Here is a 19,954-nt window from a genome sequence, read left to right as displayed (position 1 = left end):
ATTGTGGCCTAGGGATAAACCTGAAGCCTCTGTGACTGTGAATTAGGCCATGCTCAGCAGGTAGCCCTTGAAACATCAGTGCCTGTGCGTGGGGTCGTGCTGGAGCACCTCAGAGCCATGGCCATGGATGAACCCCTGGCAGAGCAGTTACAGCCTTGGGGGTACTGCAGCCATGGGTAAGCCACATCCATTTCTTTAGTGGGGATGGAAAACTTCATTCCCTATAGTTTGTATAAAACCATGTTTGTAAGAATTTAAGGTTCTTAATTCTTAGTTTCAGGACAAATAAAATTCTGCTAATTTTCCCTCAGCTATTTCTTTTCTTGTTACATGGGTATCTTTCAGAGTGACTAAAGCATACAAAAGGCACTCTTAAAAAATGGATTTCAAGAGCTGAATTTCAAGAGCTCGTTGGAATTCTGTTTTCCAAGGTGAACCAAATAAAGAGTGTCGAAGCCCACCCTAGGTTGCGGGGTGGCTTTGTGTGGTGGAAAAACTCCTCCAACCCATGCTTCCCAAGAAAGGCTCAGTAGTCCCTTGTTGTTTGGTCTCGTGGTTGTTTATTGCAAGTTATCTAAAAGATTGTTTTCTTGGGCTGCTGTGGTTTGCTCAACAGCTCAGGCAAAGACACACACACCCCTGACATCCTCTCTGTCTGCCGTCTTCTCTCCTCCCTCCCAGGGCTGGTGCTATCTTTTATATGTACATTATGTGTTAATGTGTTTATAGTTTTTCCCCAATGCCTATTACCTATATTAAGTGGTGCCTTTCTTACTAAACCAATCTGTGAGTGCCAACATCACCAAGAACATGGAGGTAAGGAAGAAGAAAGAGGGAGGACAGGGCAGGCCCAAATCCCTCCATCTTAAAACTTCTGACCCCCATGTACAAAACTTAAAAACTGCCCTGTACAAGACTTAAAACCCCCCTGTACAGCACTCAAAAATTCTTCCTTTTATTTTGTGACTACTTCTACTATAATATCTAAACTTTTCTGACCTCTTGTTCTTCCTGCAAGGTTGGTTAATCATTCCATGGTTCAAATCCAAAATCACAGCTGTTTCCAGCTGCCTGCCAGGGTCTCAAATGTTTCTGACGTGGGCCTGGAAAGTCCAAAAATGTCTGAGGGACATTTTGAGTTCCAACATAAAATAGAATTAGAAATCTATGTATAGAAATATATAATAAATACATAAAGATCTATTTTAAAATTTTAAATGTAAGTAAATATAAGTATTAGCAGTATATATGCAATATAATATAAAGAATAATTTATCTATCTTGCTACCTTATATATTATATCTATTTATAAATATAATACATCAATATAAAGTAGAAGTTACAGGCAGGGTTTTAATTGAAAAAAATATCAATATTCATGTTATTTTTATATAATTCTAAATATAGACATATATAATCAATGTATACAGATATATATAAAAATACAAATAAAAATAAGTATTAGGAAGAGAGAGAATATAAATAACACCATACATCAATCTACGTTTAAAATATACATTTGAATATAAATGTGAAAAATATAGATAAATTTAAACACAGTTTAAAAGAAAGGGGTTTTTTTAGATTTTGACTTATAGAGAGACAGGAGTTTATTTTAAGCTGAATATAGAAATGTGTAATCCATATATTAAAATATGAAAAAATATAAAATGTAATAAAATATAATAGGAATAAATGTAAAAAATTATAAAAATATAGTTCTACATCAATGTACATTATATGTCAAAATGTTAACATAGATATGAAAAACATAAAAATAAAATATATTGAAAAATAGTTTAAAAGAAAAAGTTTTTTCTTTTGGTTCTTATTGGGTTAGAGGCAGGGGGTTTTTTTGTTGGTGTTTTTTTCCGTGCGGGATGTTTTGGAGCATTTATTGCCGAGGATGTTTTGGAGGGGATCGCGCCTTTTCTTTTTTGCTGCCTGCCCCGCCCGCGGCCCCGAGGCGAGCGGCGGCCCCGGCTGTGGCGGGCGGCGGTGCTGCCGCCGTGTGGGCAGAGAGCGGTACTGCAGCCCCCCAGCCAGCGCCCTGCCCCTCGCCGCTGGGTGCCGGGGTGGGAAGGGTGAGGGGCAGGAGCGAGCGGCGAGCGGGCCGGTGTCTGTAATAGAGGGGCGGGGTGAAGGAGATTCAGCGGTGCACAGGGATGCGGTGACTGAGAAGAATGGCAGCGGTGAGGGCGGCCCGGTGGGGCCGGTTTTGGCGGGCGGCGGAGGCGCGGTCACAGCCCTCACGGGCCGGGGGTAGTGTGTGTGGGGGCAAGCGGCATCGGAACAGGGCTGCGCCCCCTTTCCCAACCTCCGCGCGTCCCTCTCCAGACGCCGGGAGCGACCGCGTGCCGGAAAATCCCGCCGGGGCTGCGTGCGGGGCGCTGGCTTTACCCACCCCTCCTGCCGCCCTCCTTGGAATGGTTTGAGGCAGTATGGGTTTATGGAGTTAGGAATAATTATTTTTGTTGTTGTTAATTTAAGGGGTTTTTTGGGGTTTTTTTGTTTTTGTTTTGTTTGTTTGTTTGTTTTTTTGTAGTTTGATGTATTTGGTTTGTAGAGCAGGGACTGTAGACAGAATCCTGCAGAAGTAATATGGAACTTGTCCTCCTAAAATCCACCCGGCTTCCAGCCCCTTTTAGCACATGGTCTTCCTTAGCAGAGCATGGTTCCCCTATACTTGAGAGCCGGTGCACTTAGTTTTCTCTCCACTTTTGCTGACAGATCCTGCTGAAGCTGACGACAAAGCCCTACCCCTACAAAGACAAGGCAGCAGACCTGGTTCAGGAAGCCAGTGTGGTCAACAGGACTCTGATAACATCAGCATCCCTGTCTCTCACGTTGGTGGTATGTGGTATCCCCTTAACAACAGAATTCCACGACTTGGGGCTATGTTTTCTAACCCTAAGCAGCAAACTGGGGATGGATAACCATAGAAATCCTGTTATGTGAGGACCTCCAGGATTCAGCCCTCCATGTACTTGGTATCAGAAGTTGGAATTGCAAAGTTACTACTTTACCCCCAAACATAATTTTTGATGTGGTTGTGCCACTTTAATAGTATTTAAAATCTCTCTTCATGCTCTTGCAGCAGCATTTTCGAACTAAAATTGAAATTTAGTCCTTCTGCCTGGAGCTGTTCATAGAATCATAGAATCCCAGAAGGGTTTGGATGGGAAGGCATCTTTTTTTAAAGCTCATCCAGTTCCACCCTCTGCCATGGGCAGGGGCACCTTCCACTATCCCAGGGTGCTCTAAGCCCTGTCCAGCCTGGCCTTGGACACTTCCAGGGATCCAGGGGCAGCCACAGCTTCTCTGGGCAGCCTGTGCTGAACAGCAGCATTGAAAGGCAGAGTGAAGTACAGTACAGCTGTGATTTTTGTGCTGCACTTAACATTGTATTGCCTGACAAGTGTGCCTTTGTTTTTGGGGTTTTTTGTTTGTTTGTTTGTGGGTTTTTTTTGTTTGTATGTGTGTGTGTTTGGGGTTTTTTGTTTGTTTGGGGTTTTTTTTGGTTTTTTGGTTTTTTTTTAAACTAAGAGGATACCTTGTGTTCCTGGAATGTTGCATTCTACCTCAGTTCTTTTTCCAGTTACTCTGGATCCTCTGCTTACATTTTTTCCTTCACTTATTAGATGTCCTGGGTATGGTGGATGTTCTGATTGAGGGCAGTGATGGCTTAGATGAAGAAATTGGGTTCTCTTTAAATGAAGACATGATTATCCAAACATTTCCCTTCAGTGCTGTTGTCCCTGCTGCATTAGAAGCCAGGAATATACTGTTGCTTCAGTCTGAAAATCGAACAGGTACAGATTTTTTTTTTGTTTTATGTGTCATTTCTACCAGTGGAGTGAAAGTGGCATCATTTCTACCATTTTTTACCATTTATCATTTTTTAACTTGAGGCATTTTATTATCTTCCCTGCAAGCAGAAGGAGGTGCAGATTCATGATGTTTTGTGCTCAAAAGAGGCATTGAAGCTCTGTAGGTGCTTCTGCCCTTTTCCCCTGACCCTAAAGAGAAGGGTCACTGTCCCTGCATGGACAGTCTTGGTTCTAGAAGTAGCTGGCTTCAGTAACACTGTGTTTTAAGGACAGACTGTGGCGATCAGGAGAGGAAGGTGGTTCCCATGCCTGTAGGGAGAGAGGACTGCATTGTTAAGTAGGAAATGGATGCGTTTCCCAAAGAAAACTTCAGAAATTAAGCTCTAGGGGCAAATACTGCAACGTGTACCACCTCCTAGGGAAAAGCGTTAAAATCACAGGGGCACCAGGTGGGCTTGGAGCAGGATTGGCCAACCCCACAGCACCTCACGGAGGTGTGTATTTGGCAGTCGAGTAGCACCTGTGTTGTACTGAAAGTCCCAGTTCTGACAGAAAATTCTGTTTAACTTGTACACGTTAGCTGGGTGTGTCCCCCCAGTACAACTCGGTTCTTCTCTGAGGTGGTGCTTGGAAGGGTCTCTCCCTGTTAAGAGACAGGCATGTTTAGCACAGCACAGTGAAGGTGGATTTCTCAGGTACCTCGGTGGTCAGGAGCACATGTCTAGGTCACTACAAACACTTTTTGATCTTATTCAGTTCTTTTCTGTGTGATGCTCTGTGGGCTGCTGCGAAGGTCCAGAGTAAGGAAGGTTGCCCCAGTGTCCATGCTCATGTCAGTAGTTTAATTTATTTTGCTTCTAGGAGCAGACATGGTGGAGTACCTTGGTGCTGTTTTCACTGACCTCCTGCACTCTCTGAGAGAACCCCTTGCTCTCTGCGTGGTGTTCCAGCTCTATGACAAAGATCTCAAGTCCCTGAAAGTTGCTAAGTATCTTCAGCTCTACCAGTTTAACCGATACTATAAACTCTGGATAGCCAAGCAGTCCCAGGAACCTGTGGTATGGAATACCTGAAGTCACTGAATTCTTGAGCCAGTATTCCTTTAAAATCCTCACAGCTTATAGGTGTTACATTTCCATCAGAAACAGCATTTTTATTGAGCTAATTCTGCATTTCCTTATTGATCACATTGGGACGCACGTTTACTCCAGGGCTTTTCCCTGATGACACAAAAGGTCTTTGTGGCGTTTGGGAGGCGATACCAGGGCTCAGGGGTCATACAGAGACTCCTCACCAGGCACAGCAGAACCTGGTGTGTGCTGTGGCCTCTGTTTACAGTGCCTGGGGTTCTCCTGGGTGGGTGGAGGATCACGGGCCCCTGGGCTGGGTTTGGTGAGTTTTTCTCAGTTCAGCAGTGAACACTACAGATGCCCCTGGGGACACTGCTGGACAGCTCTGTTCTAGCAGGACTGCACACTTGTGCTCCCAGAGCTTCAGTTCAGAGCTCATCTCAAAACAAAGGTGGCTGAAGAGACTTTTGTTTCATACTCATCACTGTTTTTCTCTTATGCTTTTTTTATGCTTTAAACAGTTTAGAAACCACAAGGAGGTAAGCCAAGAGCCTCCTGTGGCACTGGATTCTGTATTTGCTATTTTGCTGAAGGAAGCCTGTGAGAGAGGAAATAGTACCTTACTGGAAGATGGTGTTCAGACAAAATGGAGAGACTTGACTTCCTGGCTCCCACCTGAGCAGCTTTTGTTGGGAGTAAAGCACGTGCTGCTGCACCTGAAATCAACAGTGGAGAACTTCAGCAGTGTAAGAGCAATATTGTAATAATATTGTAATTATGTTTGGTTTATTTTATGGTAGAAGGTACAAATGACTTGGCTGTTAAAACTTAGGTTCCAGTTCTGTAGCTCTTTTATCTCTACTTGGCTCTGAGGGTACATAGCACCATACAAAACTGCACCTAATTTGTAAACAAATGTCAGTTGTTCTGATTATTGAAGAGTGTTGGATTTACTTTGCATGGGTTAGCTTTCTGATCAGTGTGAGCGCAAATAAACTCAAGATTTTAATCCAACTCTTGGATCTCCCTGAGAAACCTTTCCAGAGAGTAAAATTCACTGGCTTGTGTAACTCCAAATGTCACGGTATAAATGAAAAACTACCAGTATTTATTTGGCAACCTGAGACTTCTCTTAGAATGAGGTTTCTACATAGGGAAGTGGTTCCTTCCCCAAGAAGAGGTTGAAATCTAAGTAGTTCTTAGTTAACTCCTGTTTCTGTTGGATAATTACCCTTCCGCTCCCATTCTCCTCTTTTCTTAACTTCTGAGATGCCTTTATTTTCATGGGTTGGTAAAACTGTGGGTTCTCAAGCCGTTGACCTCTGTGTGGACATTCTGAGCATCTTGTTGTGCTGGGGCAATCAGATAAAGCTGGATCATCAACAGAAGCGGGAAGAGCATCAGGCTGTGTCGATCTCTTTATGGATGCGGAGTCTCTGATGACAGAACTGTTCTCAAATGACAAGGTACCAAGTCCCTTGGTACAGAGGCACATATTAGTAAACTTTGATTGATTCTCTAGGGAATAGTTGGGCTGAACAGAGATGCTGTTAAGGTCTTGGAGGAGAATTTAGGAACATAGAGCATGTGGTCCAGCAGTTGCAAAACTACTGTCTGGAGATGTGACCCAGCTGCATCACCCACAGTCTCATCCCTGAGCTGGAACACAGTCAGGAGAGGTCCTGAAAGAGATCACCTTTGCAGAAAAAAATGTATTCCCTCAGCCCTGTTTAAAGCCTTGTTGTGAAAATTATGTACTTGAGGAATGAGTTTTTCCCCCTCTTTCATCTGTTCTGTGAATTTGTGGAGATTAGAATGTGTTGATGAACCCTAAAATATTCAGTTTTCCTCCAGAGGTGAGCTTAGACATATTTAGAGTGTTCACTATAACAGCATAAATGTTGGGAGAATGATATTTATATGCTTGTAATTCATTAATATTTTTTTATCCTCTGGCCAGCCAGTAGACAATTTCATGTTCAATAATTGGAATTGACAAGCTGTGGAAAATAGGCAGATGAATCAGTTTCTTTATTTGCCCTGCACTGTGATTATCCATCCATTGATACCGTTTCCTCTCTTTGTTACAGACACTGGAGGATATGCTCACCTTGATTTTCAGACATCCTGCGCTGGAGAGCTGGTTCCTGGCCTTGGAGCTGCGCTCTATTCCTCAGCCTGGTTTGAACCCTGTCACTGTGAAGCTCCTGTCAGCTCACCTCAATTCCGGGGTGCTCCAGCTGCTGAAAACAGGTGCCCCCATCATGCAGAGCATCACAACAGGTCACAGACATGTGTTGTCCGAGTATTTCGAAGCAGTCACCAAAAGTGTCCTGGAAGAGCTGCAGACTGTGGGGAAGGACAGAAGCCAGGTCTGTCCCAGGAAGTCTCACCAGCTGCACGCTCTGGAGGAGCTGCACATGTACTTGACTGCAGCTCAGCTGAATGAGATCATTCAAACCATGCTGCAACTTCCTGAGATGAGCTTGACTGATCAGAAATCAGAAAAATCCCCTAAAAAAGGGAAACAATTAAACTTCTACGGACAAATTTTGGTGCAGCTCCTTACAGACAGCTACCAAAGGCATCCGCAGCAAGGAGAATTTCTGCTATCCACAAAGCATATTAAAGCTTTGGGGATATTGATGTCAGCATCGGCCAGCAAAGGTTTGGAGGAAGTTTTCCTTCAGGCTCTCCAAAGTGAGCCAGTCCTTGCTCTTGTAGTTGGTGTCCAGGTTCAGGCTCAGTGCCTTGCCCAGTGCTCACACACCTCCCTGGCCATTGTGGCCGAGCTGATCCTGCAATCCAGGACTCACCTGCTGTAATTTGAGCTCTGGTGTCTCAGCAGTGCCACTGGGAAGTACCTCAGGAAACACACGGCGAGCTTTCTTCCGTTCGTTAATGTGTACTTGCAAGGCAGAGAGCAGTATGGTTTCAGCCGACCTTCCACAAGTAAAGGCACTGCTGAGCCCTGCTTGTGATCAGGAGGCTACATTCCCTGTTTAGGTTCTGCTGGAATATTTACACAATAGGTAAAGATATAAAACTTAGATGTCTGACCTCTAATGACTGTCTTGGAAGTACCTCTGCAGCACTAAAGGTGAAGAGCTGTTCTGATGGTTGGCTGTTAGACTGAAGCCAAGTGCTCTCGCAGTTACTGCTGCCCAGATTTCTCTTTTGAAGACCTTATTTCATGCTTAGTGCATGTGAAAATCTCTCTTTGTGCTTCTCTTGGTTTAGTGCAGGAGCTAAAACCTTTTGCTCAAGCACGGATAGAAGAGTCTGGACTGTGTAATACCAAGGCCAGGTGGTTTTTCCAGAACCTGAGCTTTCAGTTTTATGGAGTCCAAAAATTTGTTCTTAAGCAAATCTCCAGCTGTGGTCTGACTACAGTAATGTCCTTCTGAGCTGGCAGTCCAGAACTTTCCAAACCCACAGCAGCATTACATCTATGGACAAGTGTGTTAAATCTCTGCCAGCAAAACAATGAGTTAGGATTCAACTGGGTAGAACACAATCACTTTAATTTCATTTCTCTTATTGCCCAGAAATATCAATAGCAAAGGAAACAGGCTGACTGGGGCTGTAGCTCTACCTACAAGGTCAAGCAGTGATAAGGCCTTGTCAGCACCCTGGGAAGTAGAGGATGGGTAAAGAAGTGAGCCTCTGTGTAGCACTTCTCTGTAACAGATTAGCAGCTGCTGTAGCATTATTTCCTAGACATTGAGTAATCTGGGCCTGGATTAGAAAGTGATTTGGGATTAGTGTGTTAACAGCTGCAGGTGGAGGAATCTGAGCCTTCTGCTCTCCCCACAGTTGTCTCGGCTGTCACACCTGTCCTGAGGAAGGAGCTCTGTGCCGGGATTCAGGACACCGGAACGTCACCTGAGGCCACTGTGAAACTGCAAATTCTTTCCAAGGTGTTGCCACCTCCGGGAAGCAAAGGGCTGCACAACCTGATGGACTGCCTTCCTGCTGCTCCGGAGAGAGCAGGGAATGAAGAGAGGTGGGCAGCGTGTGTGTGTGCCTCCCCCAGGGCTCAGTTTGTCCTGGGAATCAGTGTGATAGGAATGGGAGCATTAACAGCATCCTCTCCTCCGAGAATCTGTTGCTTTGCACTTTGGCAGCAAGACATCTTTAAGATATACAAAACCAAGTTAAAATGTTAATAAGAAAATCAACAGCTATCTCTCTGCAGCTGGGCCGTGGCAGATGCCATATCCACGGTGCTTAAAAACTCAGAGGAGCTGCATTCCTGGAGGAGACATCTCTTCTCCGCCTGCATAAAGGGGTTAGTTGCCATGTACAGCAGCAGTAAAGATGAAGGCAAGCAAGAAGTGGAGAGTCCCATGCTGCTGAGGCTAGAGGAATTATTGGTGAGACTGCTTATCTGCTTTGCCACAGAGGGACTGTATGCATATGTGTGATTGGGCAGTTGTAGATTTTGTAAATACAGATTGGACTCGATTTCCTGTTTTATGGATTCTGGTTTCCATGGAATTTTCATAGCTTTTTCCGAGTCCTGAGAATCCTTTATACGAGGCAGTTTTATTCTGGTACGAATCCCCTTTGAATGTAGGAGTTTGAGCTATTTAGGAGTAAGAAATCAAAGGTTACCAGTGGATTTTTTTTTAAAAATTAAGTTAAAATTAATTAATTAAATTATTATAAATAAATTAATTTAATTTTTAAAATTAAAGTTATCACCTTCTTTTTTAAAAGAGGCTGATAGAGATACTTGTGCCAAGACCCATCTGCCATGCCATCTGAAGTCTGGGGCAAAAGTCTGGTTGATCAGGAATAGAAATCAGACTTTGATCTTGAAGAACACTACTTGGTCACTCCCTCTGTATACTGTTGCCTTGGTTTGAGTTCAGTGAACACGGATCCCTGTGACACATAACACTGAAGGTCTCAGGGCAGTGAATGCCTTTGCGCTCTCATGGCTTTTGCTGAGACTCCCTTGTAGGACCTGGCTGACTCTGCAGGCCCTGGGGCCACCTCACAGGGTCCATCCCATCCTGAGGGTGTTTCCAGCCTGGCGAGGTTGGCACCTGCATTCCCAGGACTGTTGGGATGTGCAGCTGTCAGTCTGCTCCAGGCTCTCTCTTTGACTTGTCAAGTTGCGAATCCTTTTGCACTTGAGGAGTTTGAAGAGTATTGAGCCGCTTGGTTTTTGGAACCTACAGCCCAGCTTGCTTTTTGATTCCATACAGCCCCTGCTCCCAGACCAACAAGTTTCTTTTGAGCCAGGAATTAGGATTGTTGTATCCAAGAGCTTTTTTCCCTGTTACCCTCAGATCATCCCACGTGAGCGTTTGGCTTGCGTGTTCTTAGTGTGTCCCTTGAACAAAAATTGCTGTAGAAGCTCCATGTGCCAAATGTAAACCAACACCTGTTTTTACTTGCTGCACACAGTGCGTGGTTGAAGAAGTGGACCCAGATGACTGGTGTGACCTTGTGAAGATAGGGCTCAAGTAAGTGCTTTCATTTGAATTTGGTTTGGTTTCACCAAGTTCATTTTCTTTGCCAAGTTCTCATTTCTTACCCAACTTGTAGCTTCAAGTGGGTTTTCTTGGGTTTGGTTACAGTCTGACTTCTCTGTGATCCTTCTCCCAAAGGTACCGTTACAGAGATGAAACATTTCTGAAGGTCCTGAACGTTGCCATCCAGTTACTATACATGAAAGAATCCTCACTTAGAGCGTAGTCAAGCTCTCCAAACTACACATGGTGGTCACACAGCACTCTCCATTTTTGGCAGCCATCCTGAGGTCAAGAGAAGAAGATGGCATGAGCGTCCAGACAAGAGGTATTTTTTAATCATCTTCTTCCCATCCTAAACACAGCTAATCTTCTCTTTCTTGCATTTTATTCTCTCCATCCAGTAACACATCCACCCATCTAAATACTTGCAGAGTTATTAGCAGTTCCAGAATACTGGCATTTAAATTGTACCTCTGCTTGGATCCAAATGTTACATTCATTTTATGCTGGTTTTAAAGACTTCTGTTTTTAAAACTAGTGGAAAGGTGGGTTTGGGTTTTTGTTTGCTTATTTGTTGTTCTGGTATTTTTAACCCAGCTGAACTCTTGGATTTATTCTTTTGGTTTCTGAGGTACTTAGTGTAAGATTACTGAAGTGCACATAGACCCTGTGATGTTTAAGCCTTGGCTACACGTGGCACAGGCTTCTGAAAATGGAAATGGCCTTGGCAGAGTAGCAGCTGTGAAGCGAAGCAGAATTAAAATGCATGTGAGCAGAAGAACCAAGTGAAATGGTACTTCTGGGTGCTGTGTGCTCCTCCGGCCTCTGCCTGCTGTGAACACTTTGTGTTGCAGCTCAGTGTAGTCCAATTCAATGTTTGTTTGGTTTGATTTTTGTGTGTAACAAAAACACTGCTCACTTACTCTAAACAACTTCCCTCCTTTACTGGACACATCCTGCAGTAGGACCAGACTCCCCCTCACCCTGGAGGAATTCCCTGCTCCTCTGGAGAGGGGTGAAGCCAAAGCTTAGGAGCAAAGGCAAACCACCAAACCAGAGGCATTTTATATATATCCAAATAAGGGGCTCTGTCTTCCTGCTTTTCCTGTAGTTCTCCTTCCTGGTTTCACCTGGCCTGGAAGGATGGGCATGGCCTGTATTTATCAAATGAAAATGGTGTTACTAAATCTGTCCAGAAGTTCTGATTACAGACACTCATTTTCTGCCAGAAAACATTTTCATTTCATTCCTTTCACCCAGGATGCTCTCTGTGGTCTCAGACAGTGTTCCCTGGGAGGAAGGGCAGCCTTTGCCTCGCCTGCACAGCTCAGGTGGGTGTGACAGAACTGGTGTGTCCTGACAAGGCGTGAGCAGCTGTCTGTGCACTGGAGTGCCTTGAAACCTTTCTCTGTGAGGTTTTGGACACGTTTCTCTTTGGGATTTCTTGTGACACAGCACCAGGTGCCCCTTCCTTTGTATAAAGTCCCGTGGTAAAGGATTGAATGACGGACAAGTGGGGCCTGGGATAAAAATGGTTCTGTTAAAATTAGGCTAAGAATGGAATAGAGAAATGAGCTTCCTTTTAATGAAATAGTTAGGAATAAAACTGCTTTTATATTTGAATTGGTGTCCCCTCTCATGGATAAAACCCCATGGTGAGCAATCCCAGCAGAAGTGTGAAAGCCTGGATCCTTTGGCTTCCACAGTGGACTTAATGTTCTTTTCCTCCTCTCTTTTAGGACAGGAGAAATCATTAAATTCCTCCCATCTTTGCCAGAAGCTTCAGTGTTTAAGCAGCCAGAGCCAAGAGGCTTCAGCACCAGGGGTGTGCGCTGGAGGGCTTCTGGTCCTGCCCACGCTGTGGGGTAAGTCAGAGGGACGCAGGGTTCCTCTTTTCCTCTCTGCTGGGATTAAGTGCCTCAGGAATGCCATTTCTGACAGCCCAGCCCTACCCCTGTGTGCTGGGAAAGGGCAGGAGGGAAGAGGCAAATGCCAGAGTTCCTTGGGGCTGACGGAGTTGTGGTGTTTGGCTGTGCCCAGGGGGGCAGGCTGTGCATTGTTCGGGCACCCAAGGACTGGTCTGGGGCTGGGAGCCCGGGGAGCCGAGCTCTCGGTGCATTCCCAGCTCTGCCAGCTGCTGCAGGGCTGGGTGCCAGCCTCTGCTGGGGCTGGGGCAGGAACTGCAGGGCAGGGCTGGCAGGATTTGGGAGCAGAGGGAGGAAAATGAGGAACGGTGCTGGGCAGCGCTCAGCCTGTGCTGGTGTCAGCGCAGCCGTGCAGGGCGCCGGGATCTGGGTTCAGCTCCGGCTCTCCTGGGGTTCAGGGTGCAAGGTCGGAGGGACTGGGTTTATCTGTGGCTTTCCAGGCCAGCAGGAACAAGGGGAATGTGGTGCCAGAGCTGTGTCCCATCGGGCTGCGCTTCCCTCTGAGCACAGAGAGTCTGGGCTGAGGGGAGATTGCTGCGAGTGCCCCGTGAGCAATCCAGGGAACTCGGAATTGCATTGCTGCTGGGAACACTGCCTGAGCTCTGCTCAGGCTGTGTCTGCGAGGAGTGGGATTTGGGCTGCAGAGGTGCTGCTGGGCACAGAAAATGGAGTAAATCCTCTCCAGGGACGTGCAGTGAAGGACAGTGCAGCAGGGAAGGGGAGTATTTACAAACTATATCAGTATTTCTCCCAAAACTGGGAGAAATGGGGTGGAGCAGAGATGGGGGTGGTTTGGTTTTGTCTGGGCCGGTTATTCCTTGTGTAATGTTTTAAATCTGTTGTATGATTTACTATCCAATATCCTTCTAACAAAAGCTGACAGAAATTTAGGTTCAGGGTTAGAAGTTGGGTCCATTCACTGCAAAACCTTGCCCAGGCTGGAGGACTGGGGTGATGGCTGCTCTCAGCAAATGTTACCTATGAATACTGTGTCAGATTTCCCTCAATGCTGGGCGGGACAGGTGAGGTTTGGATCAGGAATTCTGCAAACAAGGCCTGTGTGATGTTGGTTTATTGTGTTTTTCAGGGAGCCAGGGCTGGCACAAGGACTCGTGCAGGTGCTGCTCTGGCACCGGAGCTGTTGCCCTGTGGAGCCATTTTAAAGGTGTGATTATGGAACATTTTGGAGGCTGTTTCTGGAATTCCATTTGTAGCTGGATCTCACTCCGAGTGCAGCAGTCCAGGTGAGGTTTCTGACCTCTCCAGACTTGTGCTCACCTTGGTACAGCCCGGGGCTGGAGCAGTTTTCCAGGGAAGTGGAGATGGCTGAGGATGGGTGCTCTGGAAAGCAGGGCCCTGCTGGGATTTGCATTTGCAAAGCTGCCGTGAAGTTTGTAAAAGCAGCAGGAAATTCTAATTCCTGTGGTTTTTGGGCAGGAGGTGCAGGTCACCCTGAGAGCTAGACCAGAACTGGTTTGTGGTAAGGAGTCTGAGGTGTGTAAGTCCCACAGCTGGTATGAGCTGTGTGCTAAATGCAGTCCCAGCCCCAGAGGGAGGCTGATGGGCTCTGCTCATTGATGTCCCCTGCTGTCCCCAGCCCGCTGCTCCCCCGTGGATCTGCTCTGGATTCGGGCTGTCGGTGCTGGAGCGCCCTGCTCCCTGCAGGGCCCTGCCCCTAACCCACGCAGAGAGAGAGAGCGCTGCTGGCCAGAGTGATCTTTTTTCATTTTTTCTCCCTGTGCTGTTAGCAAGGAAGGGATGGGACTGCTCTTGGGCCGGGAGCACTCAGTGCTCAGGTGAACACCCGCCTGGGAGCGTGAGGGTTTGCAGAGCGAGCAGCTGCTGCGGCCCAGGAGCAGCCACAAGTTCTGTGTTCCAAGGCAGGCCAGAACTTTCTAACCCCGGGGTTTATTTGGCTTTTGGAACCCAGCACCTCTGCTCAGTTCTGCCGCACTGAGGGTACTTTTGTTCAATGCCTTCTGTTGGAACTTGTCAGCTCTCAGTGTAGCGCACACAGCCCCAGCCCTGCCCTGCAAACCCTTCCCCATTGTGCCCACACAGTTTCTCTCTCACTCACTCGGGGCAGGCTCTTACTGACAGCCACAGAAACAGAAGTTATTTTATTTTGTGTTATTCTTTTCCTGCTTAATGCCCGTGTCTTGTATTGGTACATCAATCCCAGCTTCTCCCGAGGCTGCAGATCAAATCTTTCAGTGTCTGTGGGAGTTTCTGGTTTTCCCATTCCCATGTCTCCCCTCTCTCTCTGTATGAAAAAAATTTTATTAGTTATTCTTATTTTTGATATTTCTTAAAGTTGTACATTTTTATAAGTACATTTTATGTGATTAGATAAATTTATAAATTTTATTAAATTTTTATATTTATGTTTGTGTGTTAATAAAAGAAAATTTATTGTTGTTTTTTTGTAAAACTGCATACTTAATATTTTTACATTTGTTAAAATGTTATTTATTATAAGGGATGTAGAATTAGATTGTTTATTTAGATAATATTTTAACTGATTTAATTGTTTTAGTGTTGTTGTTGAAGTAATAGGTGGTATAAAAAGTGATGCTACCATTTTTAAGTTTCAAGGCTTAAAATTACTTTTCTATTTTGATTACTATTGATGGATAAATGACTTCTTTGTTTTAAATTGTTAACTATTTTTATATAAGGGCTTTTTAATTATATGGGTGATTTGTAATTTTTTTATTGGTATATTAGGTAAGTAAGTAAAGAATGGATTTTTTGAGTAGTGCTGGATAAATACAAAGTATTTAAATTTGAAACTTTAGTTAAAGTTACTTAAACGTTTGTTTTAGGTTGGTTAATTGGTAAAGTGATATAATTAAAAGTAAATAAAGTAAATAGAGTAGAAGTATAATATTTGATTGAATTTTATAATTTGTAAGTTATTAAATAAGATTTTTATAATATTGATTTTTATATTTATAAAGAAACTTAAAGTTCATATATTTTGGTGGGTGTAGTACAAGATGTTAGGTGTAAGTTGCAATTCTTGTGTAATTTACATTTGTATTTACATAGTGTAATTTATCCTTGTATTTATGTTGGTGTTTTATTTGTGGAGTGGTGAGTGTGTTTTTTGTGTGATCTGGTTTTATGTTTCTTATTGAAATTTACTTGGAGTTTTGTACTTGTTGAGATATAAATAAACTTTATGTTTTGATATGAGAAATAATGATATTGTTAAAATTGTTATAATTTTTCATTTATAAATATGAAGAAATATAAGAGTAAAATAATCCATGTAGTAAAGAAGAAATTGATCATAATTAGGAATTACTTAGATAATATCTATATTTAGTAACATAGGTGAAATTATATAATTAGTAAGTATTAAAAGATTGTACATTATTTTAGAGTTTATAACAGTTGATAAATGTTAAATTAGTAGTAAGTTAAATATTTATGTGTGGATAATGATTTTTTAGGTTTATTCTAAAAATAAGTTTATTTGTTATATTGATAAAGTTAAATTGTTAAGTTAAAATTATTTGAATTTATTTTTGACATAGAAAATATTTGGGTTTGTTGTTAATTATTTTATTTAGGTAGAGTTAAGGTTAGGTTATAGTTTAAATTTTAATTGGTGAATGTTACTTAATATATTTTTATATAATGTTTTTAAAAGTAGTAGTTAAGAGTAAAAATGTTAGGATTAAAGATTAATTACATTATTTAATAATTGGATTTTTTTAGAAGTTTTTTAGAATTGAGATGCTTTGAATATAGTAACCTTTTTTTTAAGGATTTGAAAGTGGTTATGGACAGGATTGTGAGTTTGGATTTGGATATTGAGAGTGTGAAGTGGAGGAAATGTATGAGAGAGTCATTACTTAGTGTGAAACTTAGAAAAAGAAATTAATGTTGTAGTTGGATTTTATATTGAAGTGATTTTGTAATAGTAACTGAGGGAAGTGATAAGATTAACAGTTTGGAGGAGGTTTTTAATGAAATATCTTTTTTTTTATTTTGAAAAATATTTAAAATTATGAGATAACATTAGGTTAAATTATAGATTTAGTGTAGAGAGTAGTTAGAGAGTTAACTTGGTGTAAGAGCGGTATAAGTTGAGAATAAAAAAGTAGGAATTTGAAATTTTATGTGGTTTTAGATCATTATATAAAGAGATAAAGTATATTAGTAGTAAGTGTTTGAAGAAGTTAGGATAACTTTTAAAAAATATTTATATATTAAGGAAATAGAGTAAAATTTTTAAATAGTATGATATGAATAGTAATTGCTATTTTTTGGTGTTACTTATAAAAGATAAAAAGAGTAGAAATTGTAATGAAGAACAGAATTTTTGATGAAATTGATCATATAATGCACTGTATTTTTTTTACTTCTGAATAGGTGTTTGTTAGTGTTTTCTTTTAGTTGTTTTAATTGGAGTTGTTTTATTTTTTAAGAAAATTAACCATATACTGTATAGTTTAGAGAAATGATCTTTGATAAAATTTAGGATAAGTTATATTAAATAACATTTAAATTTAGACGGAATGAATTTTGATAGTAAGGAATAATAAACTTAATTTTAATAGATGAAAAGAAACTTAATGTATTTATTTAAATGTATTGACATTAATTCTGTTTGATTTTATTAACACTTAACATATTGAATGTTATTATTTATAAATATTGAAGGTTTTTTAAGTGTTTTGGTTTTGAAGAAATTTTAGTTGGTTGAGTTATGAGTTATCCTTACAGTACACACCTGGGGCTGCTATGAGCCCTCCTCATCCTCACAGCTCACACCTGGGGCTGCTCTGAGCCCTCATCATCCTTACAGTACACACCTGGGGCTGCTATGAGCCCTCCTCATCCTCACAGCTCGCACCTGGGGCTGCTCTGAGCCCTCCTCATCAACACAGCTCACACCTGCCGCTGTTGCTGCCCTCCAAACAGCGTCTCTCCTTCTCCAGCACACGGACATAGTGGCTGGGAATTGCTGGGCGGGATCTGAAATCTCTGCGGGGTGGGATATTGATGGTGGGGTGGGTTTAGAGACCCTGGGGCATGAGCTGAAGTGCTGCAGAGCTGGAGCCGAAGCCAAGATCCTGCCCTGTGATGCTGGAGAAACGCAGAGCTGGAGCTGAAGAAGAGAGCTTGTGGGTCAAGAGCTGAAATCACTGGGGCTGGGAAAGGGGATTTGTAGGGCGGGTGCTGTAATCACTGCAGAGCTGGGAAAGGGACTGCACACACCATAGGAACCGACGGGCTGGCACAGGGACTGTGGGGTTCTTGCGGTGACATCTCTTTATGCCTCTGACATGGATGCTGTTGCTGGGCTTCTGACTGGAACAGGATGTATGGTATGTGTTTTAATCATGTAACCAGATGCATTAAGAAAAGCCAACACCCGTAGCTGATTTCTGTTGGATCTGTGTCTGTGAGAAGTGGGCTGTGTGCTGGAGAAGGAGAGCCGCTGTTGGAGAGTGGCAACAGCGGCAGGTGTGAGCTGTGAGGATGAGGAGGGCTCAGAGCAGCCCCAGGTGCGAGCTGTGAGGATGATGAGGAGGGGGCGGCTCCTACGGGGGCTGATATAAGGGGTTTTTTTCACATGGCTTTTGCATGGAGTTGCTGGAGGAGAGGAGTTTATGGGGGGCTCCCGGGGCTGTCTTATGGATGGATGGTAAGCACTTCGGAAAGGGTTTGGGGGATCATTTAGATACGTAGAGCATTGCTCGGAGGAGGTGCTGAGGGACAAACCTTTGTGCCGAGAAGCAGCAGCCAAACAGGTGAGCCGGTGTGCCTTTATAGAGGGGACTTTTCTCCTTTCCCTTTTAAATTTCGTCATCCTGAGGTTGAAATGAGGGGGCTGCCCTGTTGTCCCTCCTTTTAAAGGTTTGGATTGAGGTAAGATTCTCTCTTTTGCCATCATTTGAGGCAAGCCCCTTCTTTTGTTCTCTTCTAGGGGATGCGATGGAAGGGGAGTCCACATTTCTTTGCCCTTGTTGAAATGAAGTGAGCGCCCGAGCGTGGCGTCAGTTTCGGGGCTTCAAAGGAAGGGAGGCGCAGCTGTGGCAGCGCTGGCAGGGTGGGCATGGGGCTGTGCCGCTGCATTTGGGGCGCTTCTTCTGCCCCAGGCCCGGCAGCGAAGGGTCCGGCGCGGGAGCCCCGCTGGCAGTGGCTGGGGATGGCCGAGGCGGGAGGGGAATTGGCGCGGCTGGGCTGCCGCGGGACTGCCGGAGCCGCGCCGGTGCGAGCCGTGCGGAGCCGAGGGGAGCTTTGGCCGGGCCGGCGGGCGGGGCAGGCGGCGCGGGCGCTGCGCCGGTGCCGGCCGCTCCGTCCGCTCCGGGCGTGGGGCTCGGGCGCCGCCGGGGCCCCCCGGGCCCGGTGCCGGCCCCGCCGGGCCGGGGAGAGCGGGCGGGGGTCTCCCGGCGCGGCACTGCTTCTGCCTGCCCGAGGAGCCGCTTTCCTGCCGGGAGCCGTGCCCCGCCGGGTGCCGGGAGCGCGGGTTTTCATTTTCCAGAGTTCCTTGCTGTGTTGGTTTTGAGGAGCTTATTGGATCGTTTTCTTTTGTTCGTAGCTGGTGTATGAGAAGGGTCATGGTGTACTTGTTGGTTGTTACGGTTCTTGGTTCAGGTGCTGATGACAAGGGGTTTTGTTGGATTGAGTTTGTTATTGGATTTTTTTTTTTTTGGTGGGATATGTTGGATTTTTTACTTATTTTTATATTATAAAAATATAATTGTCGTTATGTTCTTAAAGGATATGTTTTTTTAAGGCTTACGATGGTTTTTATGGGTCGTAGCATGAGGTACAGGGTTGGTTTTTAATTAGGCTGTGGTGGCTTTTATTAGTGTGAGTATGTAGTGTTTGTTTTTGTGGGTTTGAGGGAGTGTCCTGTAGTTAATAAGTAAGTTTTTGGGGTTTTATTAATATTCGTAATTGCTTTCTTGTTAATTCTCCTATAGATGTTTTATTCATTTGGTTTGTTTAATTGTCGTGGATGTTTTTTTGTTACCGGTAATTTGGGAGTTACTGTTTATGGTTACATTTATCTTTTGGCAATGTGTTTATTTCTAGGTGGTTGTATTTTTATGGTTTGAGGCATTATGGCTTTATTGAGTAAGGAATAATTTTTTTTGTACGTAAGTTTATTTATTTGGGTTTTTGTTTTAGTTTGATGTATTTGTTGGTTGTTTTTTATTAGTGGTTTTTTTTTTAAGTAACTTGTGTATTTATATTGTGGATTTTTTAGGTAGTTTTTTATTTGGGTACTTATCTTTTTATTGTCTAATGGCTTAGATTTTTTTAATATAATTTATTACTTTGGTTTTTAAAGTTAACTTAGCACAGTACTGGTTACTCTTTGAGTTAATGTAGAAGTATGGTTTTCATTTTTAGTAGCTTTCAGGGTCTGTTGTGTGGTTTGAAGTTTAGTAAGCTGGTTGGACTTTTTCTAGTGGGTTTTGTGATTTGTTTTCTTTATGTGTTTTGGTTTCTGTGGGCTGTTTTTTAGTTTCATTTTTGTGATGGGTCTCACTAACAACTGCTAGTGAAAAGAGTGTAGTGTGGGATTTTTTTTGCTGGTAGTTGGTTCTATGGTGGTATATTTTTAGTTTGTGTTGTTTGTTTTTGGGTTTCTTTTGTTAGAGATTAAAGTTTTT

General features: G+C 43.5%; 1 protein-coding gene and 1 long non-coding RNA gene across 6 annotated transcripts; both read left to right on the top strand.

The window, feature by feature from the left end:
• The first annotated feature begins 1,891 nt into the window (after positions 1 to 1,891).
• LOC116806610 (nucleolar pre-ribosomal-associated protein 1-like) lies at positions 1,892 to 9,435 on the top strand. Of its 4 annotated transcripts, none has more exons than XM_072929495.1 (8): positions 1,892 to 2,192; positions 2,731 to 2,853; positions 3,642 to 3,812; positions 4,692 to 4,888; positions 5,422 to 5,646; positions 6,991 to 7,153; positions 8,717 to 8,906; positions 9,099 to 9,435. In XM_072929495.1, the coding sequence occupies exons 1-8, from the start codon at positions 1,907 to 1,909 to the stop codon at positions 9,325 to 9,327; spliced, it is 1,584 nt and encodes a 527-aa protein (XP_072785596.1). In that variant the 5' UTR covers positions 1,892 to 1,906; the 3' UTR covers positions 9,328 to 9,435. The 4 variants fall into 4 exon arrangements, 3 of the variants coding, with proteins under 3 accessions (XP_072785596.1, XP_072785597.1, XP_072785598.1); XM_072929496.1 differs by having other exon boundaries at positions 9,085 to 9,263; XR_012056197.1 differs by lacking the exon at positions 9,099 to 9,435 and having other exon boundaries at positions 6,991 to 7,932; positions 8,717 to 8,856.
• A 613-nt stretch (positions 9,436 to 10,048) lies between these two features.
• LOC121470061 (uncharacterized) lies at positions 10,049 to 15,529 on the top strand. Of its 2 annotated transcripts, XR_005980591.2 has the most exons (4): positions 10,049 to 10,377; positions 10,522 to 10,711; positions 12,126 to 12,251; positions 13,399 to 15,528. It is a non-coding gene; the product is annotated as an uncharacterized lncRNA (long non-coding RNA). The 2 variants fall into 2 exon arrangements; XR_012056196.1 differs by lacking the exon at positions 10,049 to 10,377 and having other exon boundaries at positions 10,428 to 10,711; positions 13,399 to 15,529.
• The last annotated feature ends 4,425 nt before the right edge of the window (positions 15,530 to 19,954 follow it).

This window comes from Taeniopygia guttata, chromosome 5 (assembly GCF_048771995.1).
Source record: "Taeniopygia guttata chromosome 5, bTaeGut7.mat, whole genome shotgun sequence".
Lineage (NCBI taxonomy): Eukaryota > Metazoa > Chordata > Aves > Passeriformes > Estrildidae > Taeniopygia > Taeniopygia guttata.
This window is presented reverse-complemented; position numbering and strand designations above follow the sequence as displayed.